Raw genomic sequence first — 22,163 nt, 5'->3', positions numbered from 1 at the left:
GGAATGCTGTGCCGATGCCTGAGGAGAACTGACCTACGCACGTTTTAGTTCTTGCTAGATTTGATTACGGCAATGCACTCAGCCTGAGGTATCCCTGGAAGGGTTTTCAGGAGCTTCAGCTGGTGCAAAGGAGTTGTAGGTGCTTACCTGTGGGACCACATTACTTCTATCCTGCCATACGCCTTTTGGTTGCCAAATGTTTATGGGTGTAATTACAATTGTTGATGATTACCTATAGCAGTGTTGTCCAAACTTGGCCACTATAAGATGAGTGGACTTCAACTCCCAGAATTCCCCAGCCAGCATGGCTGGCTGGGGAATTCTGGGAGTTGAAGTCCACTCATCTTAAAGTGGCCAAGTTTGGACAACACTGACCTATAGCGTCCTAGCTGAATCAAGGATCCCCAAGGTAGTAGCTCGTTTCAAACCAGTCTGCCTACCCACTAAGATTAAGATGAGGAGACCTTCTATCTTCCCATCCATGGTGGAGGCACAATTGGTTGGACAAAGGACATTCTCTGTAGATCCACCACTGTTTTGGAACAGTGAAATTCTGAAGACCTCCTTTCCAATTTCATTTTGTCAATCTGAGAATACTTTTTTTTAAGGTAGGAAGCAGGCTTTTAATTGGTCAGGTTGAAGTGATTTTAACTAAGACTTTGTTCTGTCTGCCATACATGCCATGCTATTAGATTTTTGACTTCTTCTGTAATCTAATATTGTGACTTTTCATGATCACCAGCTATTTTACTTAATACGTGAGCCTCAGAAAAACAGGACATAAATATTTCAGTTATGCTTCATACCATTTCAATAACACTGCCAGTCATTCAAGAAGACAGCCAGAGTCTAACTTTGCTTTTGCACATGCATGAACTGTACACATACCTAATATTTATGCAGCTGTCAAAAGGAAATAAATACATTTATGGTTGCATATAGTGATCTTTAACTTTTTTCCAAGCACCAAGTTGACATCGAATTAATGTAATTCCTGGGAAGCATTTCAGGGATTGCCCTTTAGAATTTTGATAGCTTTGTTTGCTCATTCAGAGCTAATCTGATCTTTGTTTAACCAGTGTACTGAAACAGGACACACATCCTTATAGTTTCCAGTGAGGGGTCTTAATGGATGAGATCCAGGAGTCCCTTCCCCTTTATTTAAAATATCTGGGAAGAGGCTTGGCACTCATTTATTCATTTTGCTCCCAAGATATTAGAAATGTCACCATCCAGTTCAAGAGAATATATCTGGATGAATGCACTATTAAATTCAAACAGTTTATTTTAAATCTCCAAGAATTCTGAGCTGATGGGGCAAAAAATGACAGAGGAAGTCAAAGTTCACCTGGGTATGGCTCCATGCCTGACAGAATTTGCCAGGCCTAGCCACACAGGTATGGACACTTAAGTGCTTTCTGTCCCTACCACAAGAATGGGGCCAGGTGAGTTCTCTAGGCTTGGCCCAGCCAATTTGCCTCAAAGCACAAAACCTCCCTGCAGATGCAATTGGCGTCTGCTCCCTGAAATACTTTGCCAGTTTGGATCCAGACTTGGGGGAAGAGAGTTGCACCTTCTGTAGTGATGCTCCTATCTCCAGGAAGTAAAAAAAGCTGGCAGCAGAAAGCAATTCCTTCCTATTACTGTGCAAGGTAATACTGGAAACAAAAAGACATTTCCATTCTCCTCCTCTGGCTCTTGTTACCTGGAGGACAGCATCATCACAAATTCTGAAAGAGACGGGAAGAGTCAAATCAGTCCCCCACCTGTATTTACGAGGGGTTCTCATCCTCTTCTCAATGTGCCTTCCTCTCAAGGGGCCTGTTTGATTCCCTCTAGTCCTGGCACTGATTCCAGTATTTGTTAGTAAAAGAGGAGGGATACAAAATCATAGCTTTCTGGTAAGAACAGAGCAAGTGACAAAAATCACAAAGCCAAGTGGGGGTGGGCCTTGCAAAAGAGGGATAGTGCTATAAACCATCACACCTGCATCCTAGTCCTTGGGAAAATCAAGACAGGCATTGTATCCTATCCGTGTGATAACTCCCTCAGGTATGGAATGGAATATATTGTGCAGGTGTTAAGCTAGTTTCCTACACAATTCCCTCTCCTCCCACCCAAAAAAAAAAAATCATCTTCCCCTGGCTGTATTTATGATAGATCCTTAGAGCAGCTGCATGCTTTGGTGATCACAATACGTTTCGGAGGTGCAGGTCTATTTTTTGTTCCATGGAAAAGGTGCTTCTACTTGTATAAAAAGGATGATCAAATCAGGTAGCCATCCTTAGCCAACTGTGGATTGTGACATTGGCCCATATTCTCTGATAAATGGTACTTATGAAATTGACTAAAGACCGTACAAAGCTTCAAGGGGAAACAGCAGCAGCCACAATTGCTGCTTCCCTTAAAAAACTAACAAGTAGGAAAGGATTCTGTTTTGTTTTGTTTTTTAATCTAGATTAAATGCACGGTTGAAACCTGTACATGTTTTCATAGAGAAAATTGAAAACAGATTACTGCGGTGCCTACTGGAACCTGCAACTGCAGTGCTATCCCTTTCTGGCTTTTCCAGGTTATTTTTCGAATTGGTAGGCATCCTTTGAACAACCCAGCTGATACTGTCCTGTACTATTTCTCATGCAGCTACTGAGCAGCAATTGCATTTTGCAAAAATCCCCTCTAGCACAATGCCTCTTTTATGGAAAACAGGTCCTGCCTTTCAGAATGCAGCATTTAAGGGAAAAGGGTTAACAAAGCATGTGATTTTTCTCACCATCAAAGTCCACTTTTCCATCCCCATTGAGATCTACATCCTGCAGGATCTCGTCCATCTCCTGGGCATTGAGTTGTTCACCTAAGAGGGCAGTCACAGCCTGGCGCAGCTCTAAACTGCTGATAGCTCCATCTCCATCTGTATCAAACTTGAGAAAGAAGGAATTGCCTTGGAACTGATTGTATTTACTTCCCACTCAAACATCTGTTGCGGCACCTGCTCTTTGGAATAACATTTCTCGGGGAAGGTTTGGACTGCCCACACACGTTGAGATGATATTTCAAAACTTGGCTCTTACCCCAAGCTCTGAGATAGATTCTTGTCATGCCCACTGGTGTATAGTTTGTCTTAGCTGCAGCATATTGTACCAAATTATGTTCAATTTAATGTTATTTTATGTATTTATTTTTCCTATTTTTAGATGTTGTATTGGTTCAGTTGTATGCCATCCACAGTCTGTCTGGAGCAGGACATCTTTATAGGTAGTCCTTGCTATCTGACCACAATAGGGACCAGAATTAAGTCACTAAGCAATTTGGTCATTAAGCAAATCGGGGCTGTTTTATGACATTTTTTACAATGGTCATTAAGTGAATCACCGTGGTTGTTAAGCGAGTTGCATGGTTGTTAAGCAAATCCAGCTTCCCCAATGGATGTTTTTTGCTGGAATTTGCTTAATGACCATGTGATTCACTTAATGACCATTGTAAAAAATGTCACAAATTACAATCACATGACCGCGGGGGGTCATAAAGCACTTTTCCCAAGGCTGTCGTAACTCCAGACCATCGTTAAATGAACAGTCGTTAAGCAAGGAGTACCTGCATACATCTAAATTATAAATAAGTGTTCCTTTCTTTTTCATTCATCTATCCTTCCCATTCCTATCTTCCTCCTCTACCTTCTCTTCTATTACTTATCCAAACTCCCCAGTCCTGCTAATTTTTTCTGCTTCTCTATCCAAAATGACAGACAATTGGCATGAGCCTAGATAATTTTGGCATGCACTAACAGTAGCATGAGAACTCCTTTGCCACATTGAAATTTCTGTAATTGGGGGGGGGGGGAGGATTTAATGCCAGTGCAGTTTCCTTCCCACAGGCCTCTCTCTCCCATTTCCTTCTTTATTTCTGAAAAATGAAACCCGAAAAATCATGTTGCCCAAAATGGACATTAGCTACCAAATTTTGGAAGTGAAATCTCAAGATTCTGCCACCACAACTGGGGTGCAGAGGACCACATGTAGCCCATGGGCCACTCCTCTCTGACCAAGAGAACATCTCATGACAAGATCGTGCCTATCATGGGTGAAGAATGCCAGCATATTTACTGACTCTGCCATGTAATTAATTATTGTCCTTGGCGCCTTTCAAGTTGACTAATCAATTATTGTCTTGCCACTTGTTTTCAGGTTTCTTTCCTGTTTCATTTGAGCTTAGTTGAGCTCTGCTCTGACACAAACAAGACTACTTTCCCTATCACAGGAAGAAAATAATACAACTTGCTAACCATTTGCTTTTCCTTGCCTTGGTTCATCGGTTTATCTTCCATAAAGACTACGCAAGGCTTTTGGAAAACAGCTAGATGTTTGAATGAACTCTGAAGGGACTGTGAGGGCAAATACAATAATGCTTAAGGGAATTAAGTCTTTGGACATGACATCATAGAAGGACTAGCCTCCAGGAAAGGAGAAGTATTTAGAAAGGTCTGGAGCTATGAATGATGGCATTAATGGGGTAGTTTTCTGGAAAAAAAGACAGACTTCCTGCTGCACAGAAGCAAATGAGAGAAGGATAAAAATGTATCACCCTACCTCCAGAGTGGTAGATGGACAGGTATCATCTGAATAACTAAATGTTATATAAACAAGCATTTTGCTGGTGCAGTAAAATGGCATCTGAAAAGAATCTTAGGGCCTTTTCCTACTTGCATGTAATCATAGTACAAACATATGCTGGCAACTTTTTTCCCCTGCCACTTCCCCATGACATAGCCTTCAGCTCATCAGTGAGATAGTTTTAAGTTGTCCTTGGGAGTACTGGTGTTAAAGTAGCATTTTCCCCTTTAAACTGAGAGCATTCAACAGCATTTGTGAGATATGTAAAATCTATTACTTTTCACCACCCATTATACTGGAGGCAAAGTCAGGTGACCAGTAGTGAGTGGGATCAGAGCAGTGTCATCCCTAGTCAGCTTCATTTGCCACCATTCAACTGTGGTCTCCTTAAAGAGCTGGACCCAGCAGTGCCAGGTCAGTGGTGTGGTCTGTTTAGCTGATAGTACTGTAATTTAGCACTGGACAAACCCACACAGCTTTCTTGCTTTAGCATGAGACAATCCATGTGTACATGCCACTGCCTTTATTTTACTGCCCACTTGCAGCCGAGGCACCCTGAGGACTGCTTTAGGTACTCTGCTCTGGAAGTGATGTCTTCCCCTTTATCCTGCCTCCAGACACAGTGTGCAGACAATGTAGGGTCCATCACTGCCCATGGAAGAGATGGCCTGAAATGATGTGTTCCATGTCAGCACACTAGTGGCTCCAATCACTCCAGACAGTTTCCTGTGGGACTGCCCTCTTCCATCGGGTTCCTGAGCTGTTCTCTCACCTCTCACTTCTCCTCTGTCTGTGAAGAAGACCAACATTCTGGCTTCCACTGTGTTCTTTTTCTTTTTTTAAAATGGGTTGGCCAGCGATTGACCAATTGACTTAGAAAATACAAAGCACTGACTAGCCTGTCCCTAGTTTAATTAAACATGTAATTGAAACAACTTGTCTTACATCCTTGGGTAGCCTCCCTGGCAGGGACTTCCCTTCTTAGTGGCCACAGCTGCCCAGAGCTCTGGCTCTTCATTTCCTTTCCTTGTGTAATGTTCTTAGGGCACTTCATAGCTCCAACACCCATCCCCTGCTAAATCCCTTTATCAAATTCCAACCTAAAGACGACAAAGTCCTATCAGCAGACCTAACCCATTTCTGCTGCAGTGCCATGATTGGTGATGTTATTTTATTTATTAATGAATGCCAGTCATGTCATTGAACAGGAATCAGTTGGGTACCCATCTCTCAAACCTTGCCTCTTCCTCCTCCCCAGCCATTGCCCACATCAGGGGGAGCAAATGATGGATATTTTTTCCATTGGCTGGAAAATCCACCAATTACTGCACCTTATTAAGCCCCGCAATACTGTTAGAACAGTATTACTCACTGGCCTCTTTACCAAAGCAAAGCAGAGACTGGCTATATAGATAAAGCAAATCTAGATTGATGCAGCCTCATGGATTGGAGAAATCATATTAAACTGGTTGTCTGGATGTGTCCTTTGTCTCCCAAGTGTAACAATGGACAAACAGGAAATACATTTCATAGCCCTGTTGGTATGGAGCAAGCATCAACCTCATTTTATAAGCTAGATTGTCAACTCCTTGCAAAGCTATAATTAACTGTCTGTTCTTATCTTAAAATTCATTCCTCATTCCAAAACATCAAAGTACATATAACTTTAAGATGTCCGATCTGCAAACAGAGAAGGAATATTGGAGATATAGCACTACAATGGGAGATATGCTTTGGAACATATATTTCCTGTCCCTGTGTCTATTCACTTAAAGAGTTTTTCCCAATCATGTCACTCAGAAATATATCAATCACAAATCAATCAGATAAATAAATGTTATTCTTGTGTGTAAAGCAAAAGGCGCTGCACTAATATTTTTCAATTTGTTAATATTGTTTAACCAGAGCAAGCAATGGGGATGGGAAGGGGTTAAGCATTTTGCCAAATATAGTCTCTAATGTTGTGGAGCCAGTGTGAGATAAGCATGCAAAGCTAAAATGAGCTAGATAAAGACTGATGCCACTGGCAGACTAGAAAAGAACAATAGCAAACACATAGGATATTTGTACATGGAGTAAGATTACTTCAAGACTCTCAATTGATCAAAAGAACATTTGTATTTATTCCTAATGATACCATCTTGCTAGCCCTGTAGCTTTCTTTGAGCCACAACAATATTTGAGAGGTGACATTTTGTGTTAATCAAAGTAAAACCCCATGGTTCTGAGCTTAGATGGAGGTGGCCCAGGAGCCATACCACTTTTCAGATTTCCCTCCTGAGAGAAAAAAAAGAAGGAAGATCAATCTTACCTCATAAACCTCTTCTATAAGGTTGGCAGCCAGTACCAACTAATTTCAGAATTCCAGTGTAGAAAAGGCAAAAAGAAGTTTGGTGTGCGGGATGACATGCAGATCCATACCTTCTTCTGAAATGGCCCAGAACATTGACCACATGACTTCCCACAGAGAGTAAGGGCCACAGATTCCATCACTTTCAATCTTTCCAGCATAGGTTTAGCAGGATTAGGAAGTGGTACCCCTCTGCCTCAGTTTCTCCCTCTCTATTCTTGGTAAGATTATTTGGTAAGTGCCTCTGTTTTATACATTTTACATCATTAAATAATTAAATGCCCATTGTTACTTAACTTAATTCTATTCCAGTAATAAAATAGTAGTGTAACTTTGTGTGCTATACATTCTGGCTAGGGGGCAACCCTTTCTAATTCAAGCCTCTATTCTTCTTTCATTCTATAAATCAATTTAGTATCAATAATTATGGAAATATCATGATAGGTTTCAGCACAACTCTATATATCCAATTCATAACTTTCCTATCATACCTCACGGAAGGCGATCTTCAGCTCCCTCACGCCCACCATATGAGCTGTTTCTTCACGCAGTTTTGGGCTCATCAACTCTACAAAGTCCTCAAAATCTACACGTCCTCCCACTATGAGGAAAGATAACAAGAAATGATTAGTTTGTTTGATGGAAGAATCACTTTTGAATGAGGTAGGAGATGGTGTTATTAAATATATATAAACTACCTTTCTGCAAGATATTCAAATGGTTTGTGGATAACTTAAGAAGGAAAGTAATGGACTATGAACATAACTCTGAACCTAATTTACATCCTCTAAATAACATTTCATGGATATGCCTAAATCTTACGTAGTGCTCTGTTCATGCACCACATTTCTCTGTTGAGATGAACCCCACTCCCATCCTTCCGCTTCTCACAATTCCTGCACTGACTTCTGAAGCAGAGGCTTTACAAAAACTATAATCACTTATCCTCTAAAAGGTATTTATGGAAATTAAACAGAGTTTTTACAACAAGTCTACTGTACTGTTTACAGAATTATTGCAACTCAAACACTTTTGGAAACAGCACCTGGGTATGTCAGTAGATATGGTGGGGATGGGAGGAAATGGAAACAGAGCAGTATCATTTTGCATTTAGACAACTGAGGAAAAAACAACAGCTGAACAACAGCTAAGGGCCAATTATATTATTCAAATCAAAGTTGATGTTTATTGTTTTAATTGAAAACATACTAGAAAGCCAATTCTGTTCTAGAAAGTATCATTCGTACCAGACACGAACTGTGAAATGTCAAGTCATGCAATCCACTTGATATTTTTGCACATTTATACGCATGCATGCTGGATGGAGTCAAAACACATCCAGCACGTATGCAAAAAATGGTGCACATATGACCACTCAATTGACACATCATGCCTTACAATCAGAACTTCTGCAAAAGAAACTGAAACTTGAAGATTTGCTATAGGTCTTTTACAATCAGGTTGTTGTTTTTTTTCATTTTATATGCTGCTTAAAAAATTCAGAGCAGTTTTTTAACAGCTGCAGTTAAAATGATCAACTGCAAATAAAATTAGGATTATACTGGGACCATGAGAAACTACCCAATTCCAGCAGGGTTACCTCAGCAGCCTTGTCAGTGCCACGTCCTGCGACTATTATTGACTATAAGTCTTGGAAGGTGAAGAAGTACATAAATATTCCACTCACTGCGCATTTTGATGTGCTGGGAGATCTCAATCAGCTCCATCTCTGTAGGCATGTAGCCCATGGTCCGCATGCACTCTCCCAGGTCTTTGCAGCTGAGGTAGCCGTCCTGATCTGTGTCATATTCCTTGAAGGCATCTAGCAGCTCTGCCAGGAAGACCCCAAAGACACTCTGGATGTGTAAAGCCGAGGGTCCTGCCTTGACCTTTCCCCTCACACTGGGACTCAGGAAAGGCACATGGCCCTGGGAGACCAGCATGCCCCTCGGCTCTCTTACAGCCATGGCCTTTCAGAGGCTGCCAGAAACTGAGAGGCTGGCCTTCAGGCGAACAGCACAAGTAATCTCTGTAGAGATGTACTGCCCTGCTAGCGTGTCTGTCATAATCATTCTGACAAATGAAATTGCCACACTGGCTAATTTGGACCCCTCATGACCATTTACAGTACAGTTTGCAGGACAGACAGTCAATTCTCCAGCTCTCTGTATTCTTAACTGTTCAGTGTAACAGTGTGATTAGTTCTTGGTGATGATACTATCATCTTAATAAACTCCTATGCATAAATTATCCATAAACAATTATAATTATCACTGATTCTCCTGTCTGTACTTCATTTTCTTCTAATATACATCCTTACAATCTTCCATCTTTAAACAACAACAAAAATGTTTAAAGGGAAGGCAAATGTGCTCTTTGGATAACATTTATTGATGCAAAAAAAAAAAAGGAAAAAGCAATACTTTTATGATGGTGTTTATAAAAGTATTTGGCTTTTTTTTTCCTTTTTCCTTTTTTTAAATTTTTTTTGCAACAGACACACCTGGCTATGGATCTGGAAACTTGATAATTTATGCATTTTGCCTAGCTGATGGCAATTCATAATTAGTCAGAATAAATCACAATGACTAAACTGGGTCTGCTTCATATTTTTACTTGCCCATCAAGAACTGCTTATCCTCCATTGGTCACTACCTCTCTTAAAAATGCCCATAATATTGACACACCAAACAATCTTTGATTAAATCACAAACTAGAATATTCTTTGCTCTGATGAAAATATTTATTAAGTCTCCTCCAAAATGGACACTGAAAAACAACCTAAAGTTACTAGAAGTGGGGACGGGGAACTGTGGAAGTCGTTTTACTGTATCAGCAGTGAAAAAGTGAGTACATACTTCATCTCCCCCTCATGGCCAGAATCCTAGTCCACCCCATCATCTTCCTAAAAGATTGCCCAACTCACCATCCAGTTCCAATGGGGAAAGCTCTCTCTCCTAGCAAAAGAAAAAGAAAAGGAAAAAAGGAGGAATTATTCATTTACTTGTGTATATCTCATCTTTCCTTCAAGTGGTATGATAGCACACCCCACCTTTACCACCCTAAAACCAGATGTTCCCATGCACAGAGTATAGGGGAATGTATAAAACAAGGGATGGAAAATTCATAAGGAATGTTCATTATCAGTTTCAGCTAAATAAACCAAAAATCTAACTTGCTGAAGAAGCTTTGCTGGAGCTTCTCTACCAGCAAAGAGGAATTTGCCAAAGAGACTTTATCCCTGAAAAAGCCCCCTCTGTGCCTGTGGAAAGATCGGAGGTGTTGAAATCCTCAAAACAGGATGCCAGGATCCCCCAGTCTGAAGCTGACTTGGCTAATCCTTCTTCCTGCTTTCAGTGAAGGAAAATTTCAGATAAAAAGCCCTACAAAGCTGAAAAGCCCACCAAACCAACCCAGCTATCCCTTCCCTCCTGGCTGACATGAACTGGCAGAATTTGAAATATGCTTAATGGCAGGACATTGAGAACTGCCCTGTTAACATAGTTTAAATCTGCCTTTTCATTTACTTAAATACTGTACAGTGTCATGTTTTGCTTTGTGTAGTTTCCCACTTGAGATTTCTAAAAATATGCAAGTCTGTAAAAAGTTTCAAAGTATTATGGCTTTTCCATCTTGAATGTAACATATTTATATACTCATATGTATAATGTCATTTGTTGTCCATCCAAAATTTCTATTTTAATTGAATAAATGTATTTTATAATATGGGTTTTTAATACTTTGTAAATACAGCAATATTTTCATGAATAAATTAAGTCTGTCTTGCCTACTTAATTTTTTTCCAGATACAGTTAATTCTCAAACTCACAATTATTATGCAGAACTTTATAATATAGAAAGGATCTGCTGGTACTGAAATTAATCAACATTATACATTGGCTTCTCCACAGTATACTGAGAGGAAAAAATCAGCCACATAAAAATTAAATTACATATTAAAAGGGGAAAAACATTTTTGCTGTCTCTGGAATTTGTAACATCACAAAAAGGGCTATCTTTGTAATGTTTAATATAATCTACATAAGATTAAAAAAAAATCACAAGTGAGCAGAAGTTTTCAGAGCACTTCGAAAGCATCTTAAATGAATAATAAATGAAAAAAATCAAGAAAAACGTCCAAAACAAATAGCTTCTGATCTGTTACACAGTCCAAATAGAAACTAGGTTTTTAGCAGGATCCAGGAAGTGAGCTAGCCAGCCTTTACTTTTCAATAACTGTTAATAGCAGTTTTATCTTTTGAACAGCAAATGTCAGTGAGGAATGTCAAGAAGAAAATAGCCAGAACTGGGCCACTGAAAAACAAGAGGGATTTTCAACATATAAAGAAAGTTCCAAAGTTTATTGAAATTCAAATCTCATTAAACAAAAAACAGAGCAAAGACTCCAAAAAGACTATTCAGACACTGGGAGGATTATTTTAAAAAGGAGGAGAAGACATACAGTACAAAATTTAGTTGTAGCCCCTGTTGGTTTTACTGTTGAAGTCATATTTTCCCAACAATGTCCTCCAAAGTCTCATCTCCAATTAACGTGGAGGAAAGCTTGGATAAAGAGTTGAGGACATTAAACCCCTCCTCCATACCTACTTCCACCCTAGTGAGAAATCCTTTCCCAAATTAATCTGCTGAAAATTGGATTAATAGATTGGAGGTCTGTGAGGGTTCTTTGTTTTCCAAGGACTGGACACACCACAGCATAGCCAATCTGTACAAAATGCTTTATTGCAGCACTCACCTTCCCCAACAACAGACTACTGCTCTCCACCCATCTAGGACTTACAAGGTGATGTTGCCGTCTTTAATACTCAGTCTTTAATAGTTAGTTCAAGCAAAAGTCTGTAAAAGTGGCATGCAACCTTTGCCTTTTTCCAAAGGTTCTTACTCTAAATGGTGTGAAGTGTTGCTTCAGTCTGGCTGTTCTTCTTCTAGTTGTTACTGAGCTCCTGGCAGAGCTCCAAGATCCAGGTAGGACTCCCACCAGGATATGCTGCTCACCGTAACTTGTGGTCCTGGCAGTTGAGTGTTAGTCCTCTTGTCTGCTTGTAATAGCTGCCAATCTTCAGATGTTGCCTCTGCTTCCCCTGCACCTGCCACTTGCTTATCACCTTTCCTCTGACACACATACCTTTACTCTGTCTTGGCATTTGCTTTCTTAAGCTGAGAGCCTGGGTGGGGTGAGGCTGCCTCTGGACATCAGCAGGTCCTTGAAAACGCCAGGGTGCGGCTCAATCATCACAGGCAGCCGGAACGCCAGCTTGGATGTTTGTGAGTGAAGTTTGAGTTAGGGCAATGAGGAAAATGGGGTGAGAAGCGTTTCTGCCTGGCTGCAGCTACTTTTTCCAAGCACAGACAGCAACCCCAACTTCACTCCCTCACAAGGCCAAGCACGCTTCTGCAGCTTTTCACTTAGACACACTGTATCTGGTCACAGGAATGGTGACAACTGCTAAAGCAGGGTTCCTCAACCTCAGCAACTTTAAGATGGGTGGATTTCAACTCCCAGAATTCCCCAGCCATCTGGGGAACCCTGCGCCAAAGAAATGCAGCAAACTCTAACCCTTGGTTGCCATCTAGTGGTCGCTCATACCTTTGCAGCCCAGTGGTAGGCCTACTTTCACTTACCAGTCCAGGTGAACAGAAGGAGGCTATGTGTGAGGGTTTTACTTACAACTGAAGCTGCTGCTGGTGCAATCTGTACATCCTCTCCCTACGTGGAGACTACTGAAGTACTTCCAAATAAAGGGACTTCTTGGAAATCACCAAGGACTAGACTGCCATTTCCCCATATCTTCTCCACCTACTGTTCAAGCTAATACGATTTCCTGACCTCCTAGCAAGGCAGCAGATATGGGCTATTGTATTAATAAACTGTGGAGAGTGGATCATCTCTGTTCAATGGATCATCCCTCTGCTCTTTAGAACATAAGTGGATGCAACCCTTTTCCTGCATAATTTCTGCCTGCTCTGGTTCCTCTCGCTCTAAAGTCTGTGATCACTTGTTGCCTGTTCACTGAAGAATTTGGGAGCCTTTGCCTATAGTATCATGCAATGGGCGTATGGCAGAGACACTAATCAGTTGCTGATCAGTATGGAACAGAAGAGGAAGTGAAGCTGGGGAGACCCACTGGGTAACCATATTGTAACTTTAAAAATTAATTAAAATGTAAATTAGCTTAAATCGTGGTTGTGAATATGCATGCATGTATAGGCAGTGGCCCCAACTGCTTTGTTCTCTGATATCTTGCTGAGCTGGTTAATTAGCTACATAGTCCTATTACAATGATGGAACTGCTGTGGTAAACCATTATCATTCAACGCCAAGAGCTGCTTTAGATCAAACATATCCCAATATTGCCCAGTTTGGCTGGCAGTTGCTCTCCAGGGTCCCATATAGGCAGATCTTTCATATTCCCATTCCTGAACTAAGACTATGTCACCCAGCTACAGTTCCTCCTTGAAGGACCCCACGTTCCCCAGTCCTACTGCATACTAGGGATGGTTTAAAAAATAGCTTTGCAGGGAGTGTGCCGATTTCTCAGCAGCAAGAGACTGCTTTGGAAGATGAAGGGACTAAGAACTTCAAACCCAGTGAAAGCTTCCTTGGTTACAAAAAACCATGTTATTGCAAATCATCACTGCTCAAAGGGTGAGTCAGATTCCATTGAAGTTATTATCTATCCCCTCTTCTTGACCTGCCTTCTAGGCATATTTATCTCCATGGGAAAGCAGTCTTCTCAGGGAAGATATCATACTTAATAGATCCAATTCTTTTCCATGAATACCTTATGTACTCTCCAGGCCTACATAGAGATGTTGTGTTATTTGAGTAGAAGGGCTGTACCATCTTTTGCTTAAACACACTATTTTCTCACCAGGATGGAAGCTAAGATGGAACCAGTCCAGCAAGTTGATAGGAAAAACCAGCAGTGTCCAACTAATAAGCGAACACTTGCAAGAGTCACTTTGTGTGAGATGGGCAGCTATATAAATATGATTGATTGATTGATTGACTGACTGACTGACTGATTAATAAATAAATAAATAAATAAATAAATAAATAAATAAATAAGAAACCAAAATGTCCACCATCCCTGTAGCAGGGTAGAAACTAATTTAGGATTAACTAGCATTGACTCCTGGCACTGACATTTCAAAAGTGAGGAATCCCTACTCACTCCTCAAGAGATAAATCTGTTGCAACTCTTGTTTTAGTGTTACTTTTGTATTATCATCTCAGTTTAGAAGTGAAAGTATTTCTCCCTTCAGGAACTCACATATGGTTTTCAAGTTCTCCATATTTATTTTTCATTGCCTGGTTTCACCACTAGCTTTCCTTTCCCTTAGCCGTAAAGGGCTGTGGTTGGAAAACAGAGGTTTTCTTGTATTTTTCTTATTCCTTTTTTAAAAATAACTTTATTGAAGACTTTTTTCAAAAGTATTAAAAACATTATAAATTTTGAATTAAAGAAGAATAAAGAAAAGCAATAAGAAAGTGAAAAAGAAATATAGAAAAAGAACTAGAAAAAAAGAAAAGATTCTAAAGAAGCCGTTTCTGATCTTCTTGACAGCGGTTATAGATACATTTAAATTTTATCCTCTCTCTCTAAGGTTACCGCATAATTTCCTCCTTTCCATAAGCTACCCTTTCTAATTTCAGACCCATAACGCACAAGTTCATTTTTCCTTTTTTCAGCAAAAAGTCTATAAGGGGTTTCCAGTCATTAATAAATGTAATTATTGATCTTTCTCTAATCAAACAAGTTAATTTTGCCATCTCTACTAGTTCTGTCATCTTCACCAACCAATCCTCCAATGTGGGTATTTCATCATCTTTCCATTTTTACACATGCAATAGTCCTATAGCAGTAATCCTATATTAAAATAATCTTCCATGACTGTTTTCTAATTGACTGTCCGTTAAACCCAGCAAGAAAAGTTCTGGTTTCAACTGAATGTTGATCTTTAAAATTCTTTGTATCATTGTATGTATCTGAACCCAGAAATTGGCTTTTTTACAAGCCCACCAGGCATGCTAAAATGACCTTTCATGCTGTCCACATTTCCAACATAAATCTGAAGTACCTTTATACATTCTAGACATTTTTTCTGGCATCATATACCAATGGTACATTGTTTTATAATTGGTTTTTTTCTTCTTTTGTGTGTGTGTAGTGATTATTTTGATAAACTTCAAATATTCCTAATTTCCTGGATCTAGGTAAAGTCATTCTAGCTATTAAGGACTCATCATCAAAGCATGAGATTTGCTATTAATGAGAGGATATAATGCTGCTTTGCCTCACTGTTTCTCTCCCTCTACACCATCAGTGCCAGAATAATGGCTAAGAGGGCCTCACATGGCCTGCCAGCACCCCTTTTGCATTTCAAACTTTTTGCTGGAAACACAGATCTTGGAGGCCAAGGTACTTCAATGTAATTTCCTAGGATTCCAATGGCACTAATGGCAAGGACAGTGAGACCCCCCATTCCTTGGCACCTCTACCACAAACCCATGGTTGCTTTAGATCTCAGTAGACTGAATGGATGGCCAAGGAGTAACTCAGTAAATACAGATGAGGAAACTTTAATGACATGTTTTACTTGGTCTTGAATCACTTAAATGTACTCCACACTCCTCCCTCCATATTCTCCTGGAAATTTTACTGTGTATGGAGGCTATCAGAAGGGGGATGCTGGCAACCAGGATTTCTCCATCCCAGATGCCAAGAGAAAGCCTGGCATGGTTTCCACCTACTCCCACCAGTACATCCTCATCCTGGCATCCTCCACCTTCAGTGGAGAATGGGTTTGGCTGAAAGTGAAGGGCCAGAGGAAGGAGTAGGGGGCATCATGGATATGACACCTTGCCTCATTCCTCTATCAAACTGTGCTCTGTAGTGACTGCTGCAGCAACAGAGGAGGAACACCACCAAGGAAATCATGATGAAGAGGTACAGTAATAAATCAGTGAGTAATGCATATGTCTGAGTGAAGCAGGACCTGTGTCTAAAAACAGCTTGACTGACAGATCAGAGATGTAGAGGACCTCCATGCAGTGACCTGCCAGCCAGACAACTTGACAAGTGGCTTAACCCGCTGTTCTAACCACCACCTGCCTACACTCGCCCAGCCCTGCCTCACTGCATGTTAAGATAGAGTCATTAGTGTTGTTTTTCCTGCCAGCACAGAATGCTTGGTGACAAGAACAAAGACAGGATACTCCAGCAATCCCTCTCCTTAAGCTGTCCTACATTTCAATCTGCAAGGAGAGCACCAGTTTCTGGCCTTGTTCCTGTGGCAGAATAAAGATTAGGCCAACATACTTTTCTGCCAGCTCATGGACTGAAGACTGGCGCTCTAAGGCAGCTGTGGAGATTGTCCTTTGTGGACATTTTTTCAGCTCTTGAGGGGGGATGGATGTATTAAACCTTGCAGAGACTTGAGTCATCTATTTCACCACTTATATACCCTGATGCCCCTCCCAACAGGTCCTTGACCTTCCTACTTGTGGCACGCAGCCTTCCAGAGAGCCTGGTATGGTCTTCAGAAAGTTGTGTATTCCTGCTCTGCAGCCGCTCACTCACCTTGCCGAAGACCGTGTTGAGGAAAGGGGAATAGGCCTTGATGGCAGCTGCATGAGGGTCATCTTGATGCTTCTTGCTGTGCTTGGGCGGAGGACCCGACTGGGAGCTTTGCTGTAGTTCAAAGGCAGGACTTTCAACTTTGCTGTCCTTGGGCTTGCTGTCATCCTTGGAAGGCTGCTTCCCTTCCTCCACTTGGCCCTCAGCTGGGCCCTCTGTCTCCACTGGCTGCTTGTGTGGCATGGGACAGGTGTGTCTCTCTGAGATGGGCAACCCTGTATGAAGCCTCTGACTATGAAAGCCAAGGTAATCCTCTTAGACTTCACCCCCAGGAAGGAGCACAGAGAAAGCTAATAAGCGGGGATTATTATGGCAATTTCAGGGCAGGCTTTAAAGCTGCTCTAGCCTATAGGTTCTTCCAGGGATCCCTCTCTAGAGTTCCCATGTGGGATGGGCCGTAGCCATGTGGGAGTGCACGTGTGTACAGTCACGCGGCCCTGGGCCTGAGCCTGTCAGCTCAAGGATACTCAGATTTGGAAAAACACTTTTGCCCCCGTCCTATTGTTGAGGCAAGACACAAAGCAGCACTAGCACAAGTCTGAGGGTTGGGACCTATGCTTGGAGAACCTTCTCTTTTTTTAGTTCCAGACAGCCACTTTTCCTTGGATCTAGCTACCAGAGGGCCAGTAGTAACAATGGGCAGGACAGTCTCTTTTATCACTTTCTTCCTGCTCCCTGTAAATGCTCACCCATCTCTAGTAATTGTGCATAAGATTACAACCAGCATTTTCCTGAAAATAGCACACTTTCTTGGAGGGAACTCTAGATATTCTCATTAAAAGTGATACCTTCTAGCACTGTTTTGAGTTTATCTATGACTCTCCATCACTGAAAGGATAGCATTGAACTAATTTTTAAAACGGATGTATAATTTTTTAGGTTGGAGCTGCATTCCCTAAACGTAATCATGAAGGGCTTGCAAGTCAGGCAAGAGCCTGAACTGATAGCGCTGGATACCTGTTCTCTCTGATGTACTCTTCTTCCATTCTCCAACAGCAAGCTACAGGAATAGGCAGAAATCTAACATTTAACACAGTGATCTAATCTGATATTTTAAACCTAGTGAACCTTCGCTGATCTTAAAAACCTAAGAAGGTTGGACCTGGATAGTACTTGGATGAGAGACCCCTAGGAAGTCCCAGGCTTACAGCCGAGACTAAGAGGATATAGCTATCATCTATTCATCCACCCTAGAAAGGGGTACAAAGGGGTACTGGAAAATCACTTCTATATCATTGCCAAGAAAATTACACGATGGTGCACATGACGTTACCAGAAGCCAATCACGACTCAAGGCAGAGTTTGCCTTTAATGTGATTTTTTACTTCGGGGACTAATGCAAAATGCTTGATAGTTCTTTTGTACAGCCCATGTTGCTTCCTCACCTCCCCACACCTATTCTGCCTACAGGAATACCTGTTTTGCCTGCTATTGCTTTCCCTACCTCAAGCTTCACAGCTACCTAATCCATTCACCATTTTCCAGAGCCATATAAATGTTTGATTCAATTTCAAGCAGGTGCTTTAGAGGGCATGGTAATGCATACATAGCATGTCTGCAACTCTTTAAAGCAGCTGTGTCTTTTCCCAGGTTCACATGACAGTTGCATATGGAAGCCCCACAATCCTGGGAAAAAACAGTTGTAAAGAGGTGGTAAAATGCTTGCTTTTAAGCACTTTTTCAGAATCCATTCCTAAAGTGTTCCACAGCCCTAATAATTACCTATTTAAAAAATAATAGTTTTAAAAAACAGTAGCATGTATTTGTAAAGCCAGTTTGGTGTAGGGGTTAAGGCATCAGGTTAGAAACCTGGAGACTGTGAGTTCTAGTCCCGCTTAGGCACAAAGCCAGCTGGGTGAACTTGGGCCTGTCACTCCCTCTCGGCCCTAGGAAGCAGGCAAGGGCAAACCACTTCTGAAAAGCCTTGCCAAGAAAACTGCAGGGCCTTGTCCACGGAGTTGCCAGGAGTCAAAAACTGACTCAAAGGCACACAAAAAAAGTACTTAATAAATAACAGATTACACTTAAATAATAAAATTACATGTAGAAATAATAATATAAAATCACTAATAAAATGGCCTTGCCCACTTTCAGGAGGGCTTGCAATATATCGTAGAAAGGTCCATGCAGCCCATAGACCTAGGGCTGTATGAAACTAGCTGTAGCTCAGGCTAGACTTCCCTGTTTTAAGGTAACCACATCCAACAGGAGATTCCAAGGGAAAATACTTTTAGTTTCACTGATATCGCGGCATCCAAGTTTTCAATTACACACACCTCAAAGCTCAGTTCATTTGATTGCTTTACTGTTAGATCGACAAAGTCATCACCAGTTGCACAAAGAACAACAAATACAGTGGTTAAAATGAAAAAGAAGTGACACTACTTCGAGGAGAAAGAATGCATTTGAAATGTTTATTGTGTATAAACGTTTGTTTGCTTTTACATCCTACATTTTGCAATTCTCTGCCCAACATATTTTTCCTGGTTAGACTGAAAATAGATTACTTTGAATAAGCATATCAGCGTTTTGGATCCTGATTCTTTTAATTAAAATAGGTTTTTTTTAAAGATCATACATGTCACAGTATCATTGACTATAACGACATACATTTTAAGTTCCATAAACACAGTATATGCAGCCAATCTATTAGAATTTTTAAAGGTACACATGCATAGGACTGCATTTCATTTCACTTCCGTAAACGTTTCACTGTTGTATATTTTTTTAAAGTACAGCAACATCTATAGCAGCAAATAAACTTCTTCAATCTTGAGTTTTGGAACCTGTTTTCAGTACCACTTTCTGCATTTTAGTTTTGTATTGAGGCATCCAGTTGTACAGTTGTGATTTGTAGAGATCTCTTTCTTCCTTTCTAGTCAGTTTGGAGTCATAAGGATTTATCATAAAACACACACAGCTTACTCAGAAATAAACATAACTAAGTTTGGTGAGGTTTATTCTTGGGTACACAGCAACTTGAATGGACACAGATTTTTGCATGCTAGGTAGTTTCCAAGGGATTTTTAAATAATGTTCTGTATTTTTTATGATTAACTCAGATAACCTCCACGTCATTTATCTTAACAGAGAAAACGCTTTTTAGCTGAAGCCTAGAGAAATCAAGTGTTCTTCTTTAATTCTTTCAAAGACTTTGAAGCTTTTATCTCAATTGTTTAAAGAAGTTGTATGTTAACAAAACAACTTCAAAAGAAGGATAGGGTTTATAACAATGCCATGTCGATTAGCTTCCACCAGGATGCCTATGTAACTAGCAACAACTGTTTCATGAGTGCCATTATAATGTAGATGCCGCTATTCCTACTGTAATTTTTATTTTTCTGACCAGCTTACAACATCTCCCTCCTACAACCATATATCCACTTACATATAGACTTGCAACATACAATAAACTTTCGTGCCAAATAACACTGCATGCAATAATAAACTGGTAGTCTTTAAAAGTCACAAAACTATTCTTGCAGCTGCAACAGATTTTGACTGTGTACATGCATTGCACTAAATCGTATTTTTTTGAGTTTTGACTGAGAATGTTTTATGAACCCAACCACTTGTTTATAAATAATGGTTTGCAACATGTGGTATTGTATCAATTCAGCTAGTTGTGACTTAGTCAGTAAACTATGGTTAAACAAACCATCAATTAATTATAAGTGTAGCAGATTGCTAAATGGTATAGAGGAACTTAATTGAGTTAAGTGATTTTGCCTCTGTGTTGCACAGTCCAGTCCTCTCTCTACCCCAACCTCTTTCGTGAAACTTAGTGATAGTTGAAAGCTGGCCTGAAAGGGCTATAAATAATTATCAGGTAAAAGGCAGTAATGAATCTATGTTATGACTGGATAATGACCTCCAAGTAAAGTCAAATGCACACTACTGGGTGCTCAAGGTCACAATACATTTAAAGCTAGAAACACACATTTATATTCACATTCCTTTAGATGGGGGGATTTGTAGCCCTTCAGATGTTGCCCTAAAAACATTCTTGGCAGCCCCTGTCTGCAAGGCTAATGTGAAAGGTGTCAAGAGTTTGCTAATAAGTGGAGCAGAATACTACAGTTTAAAAATAATGGTTTTATGTATTATTGCCTCTTTCTGTCTTGTATTTTGTTTCTCTGGCAAGTTGCCTTCTTTTAGCCTCAGCAGTTTTGCCTTCTGGGAAAGAGATGTTTTCTGACTAGTCATACCCACAATCACGGCCATTGTATAAGAACATCCACAACACTTACCTATCATGTCTCTGCTGGCCAAAAACAGCATCAGTTTTAAACACTGTATCAATAAACAGCAAAAGAATCCCTAAAAGGATAATTTCAATTTAATTTAATACATGTTATAATTTCAATTTATCAATTTATCACTTTAAAATTTAAAAAATTTATCACTTTCCTGCCTTCCAGATTTCTTTTTGGTTGAGGATGGTATCTCCTAATCACATGGCAAATTATATGTGTTACAGGTACTATATCCAGATTCCTACCTTCATTGTATTTAATAAAGGAAGATCATTTCACCCCTCTTTAAATGCACGCTTCTGATCACTTGTACAATAGAACAGAATTGTATTTATTCTAATTTAAGAGATTATGGATTAAAGACTTAAGTGATTATGGATTGTATACACATGTGGACTTGCATATGTAAGGGTGCAGTTTAATGGGAACAGCCAAATTATGGGGGAAATATTTAAGATGGAGGCCATGTAATGAGTTTTTACTTTATTTTATGGAACTTACTGGTGGTCATATGTTCTTTTAATGCTATGCTGTAAATTATGTGGGATGAATTTATTGTGAACTGCCTAGAGTCCAGGGAGGAAGCAGCATATAAAGTAGTGCAATGAACAAACGTGTGTGCTGTGCTAGCAAGCAACCCACCACACACATATTTCTTTTGTGGTCCTGAATTATATAAACACAACAGAGACTATTGTTCCTTTTTTGCCCACCATTAGTGATAACATCTCATGTTCAAAAAGTTTTTCCTGACAGCAGATAAATTTGCCCCAGCAGGTTCTGCAAACTTTTATTAATCAACAACTCATTTACATGAATATTGCACAGATATATTATACATTAAAAAATATCCTTGTGATTACGGTACATGAATTCAGGGGGAGCTGTCCACCATCAGTCAATGCATGCCTCAGTGTTTGTTGCACCAATGGCAGGCAAAAAAGGAACAAGAGCTGACAGAAATTCACACATTGTCACCTTCGCCTCTGTTGTCAGCCCCACTGGGTAGACCAGACCAGTAAAATCAACTCCCCCAGAGGGGTAAAACTACTTTTATTGAGATTGGCTGTAATAACAGAATCTTGAAAGTCTGATTGTGTTGTACCTCCTTCTTATAGAAATCAGGGAGGCATCTGCCTCAGCTGCTTCCAAGTGTAATCATGTTGTTCTGGACTTAAAAAACGTTTCAGCCCTTTTCCCTAGGTAATGTTCTTGCATATCCCTGACAAGATCATCTTCTGTACTCTCTATGTCTGTCAGGATTATGGGTTCTCTATCCCTGGAA

At 40.3% G+C, this 22,163-nt stretch overlaps 1 protein-coding gene across 1 annotated transcript; it reads right to left on the bottom strand.

The window, feature by feature from the left end:
* Nucleotides 1–856: 856 nt before the first annotated feature.
* Nucleotides 857–11,994, bottom strand: CABP4 (calcium binding protein 4). The gene is made up of 6 exons (XM_007425126.4): nucleotides 11,977–11,994; nucleotides 9,887–9,917; nucleotides 8,648–8,791; nucleotides 7,452–7,561; nucleotides 2,774–2,921; nucleotides 857–1,730 (listed from the first exon to the last, which is right to left on the bottom strand). Exons 3-6 carry the CDS (start codon nucleotides 8,715–8,717, stop codon nucleotides 1,702–1,704), a joined length of 357 nt encoding a protein of 118 aa, XP_007425188.2. The 5' UTR covers nucleotides 8,718–8,791; nucleotides 9,887–9,917; nucleotides 11,977–11,994; the 3' UTR covers nucleotides 857–1,701.
* Between the last annotated feature and the right edge of the window lie 10,169 nt (nucleotides 11,995–22,163).

Source organism: Python bivittatus, unplaced genomic scaffold (genome assembly GCF_059951505.1).
Source record: "Python bivittatus isolate LINGU-HERP-01145 unplaced genomic scaffold, Pbiv_v1 ctg000480_np1212, whole genome shotgun sequence".
NCBI lineage: Eukaryota > Metazoa > Chordata > Lepidosauria > Squamata > Pythonidae > Python > Python bivittatus.
The sequence above is the reverse complement of the archived record's forward strand: the minus strand, read 5'-3'. Positions and strand labels throughout refer to the sequence as shown.

Bases quoted from the DNA above. Each gene is read 5' to 3' on its own strand.
- CABP4 (XM_007425126.4), bottom strand. From the start codon at position 8,717: ATGCGGACCATGGGCTACATGCCTACAGAGATGGAGCTGATTGAGATC. The intron at 2,922-7,451 runs GTATGATAGGAA...TTCTTTCTCAAG, and splicing joins TGAAGATCGCCTTCCGTGAG to TTTGATACAGATGGAGATGG. The intron at 1,731-2,773 runs GTGAGAAAAATC...CGTCTCTTTCAG, and splicing joins TGGAAAAGTGGACTTTGATG to AATTTGTGATGATGCTGTCC.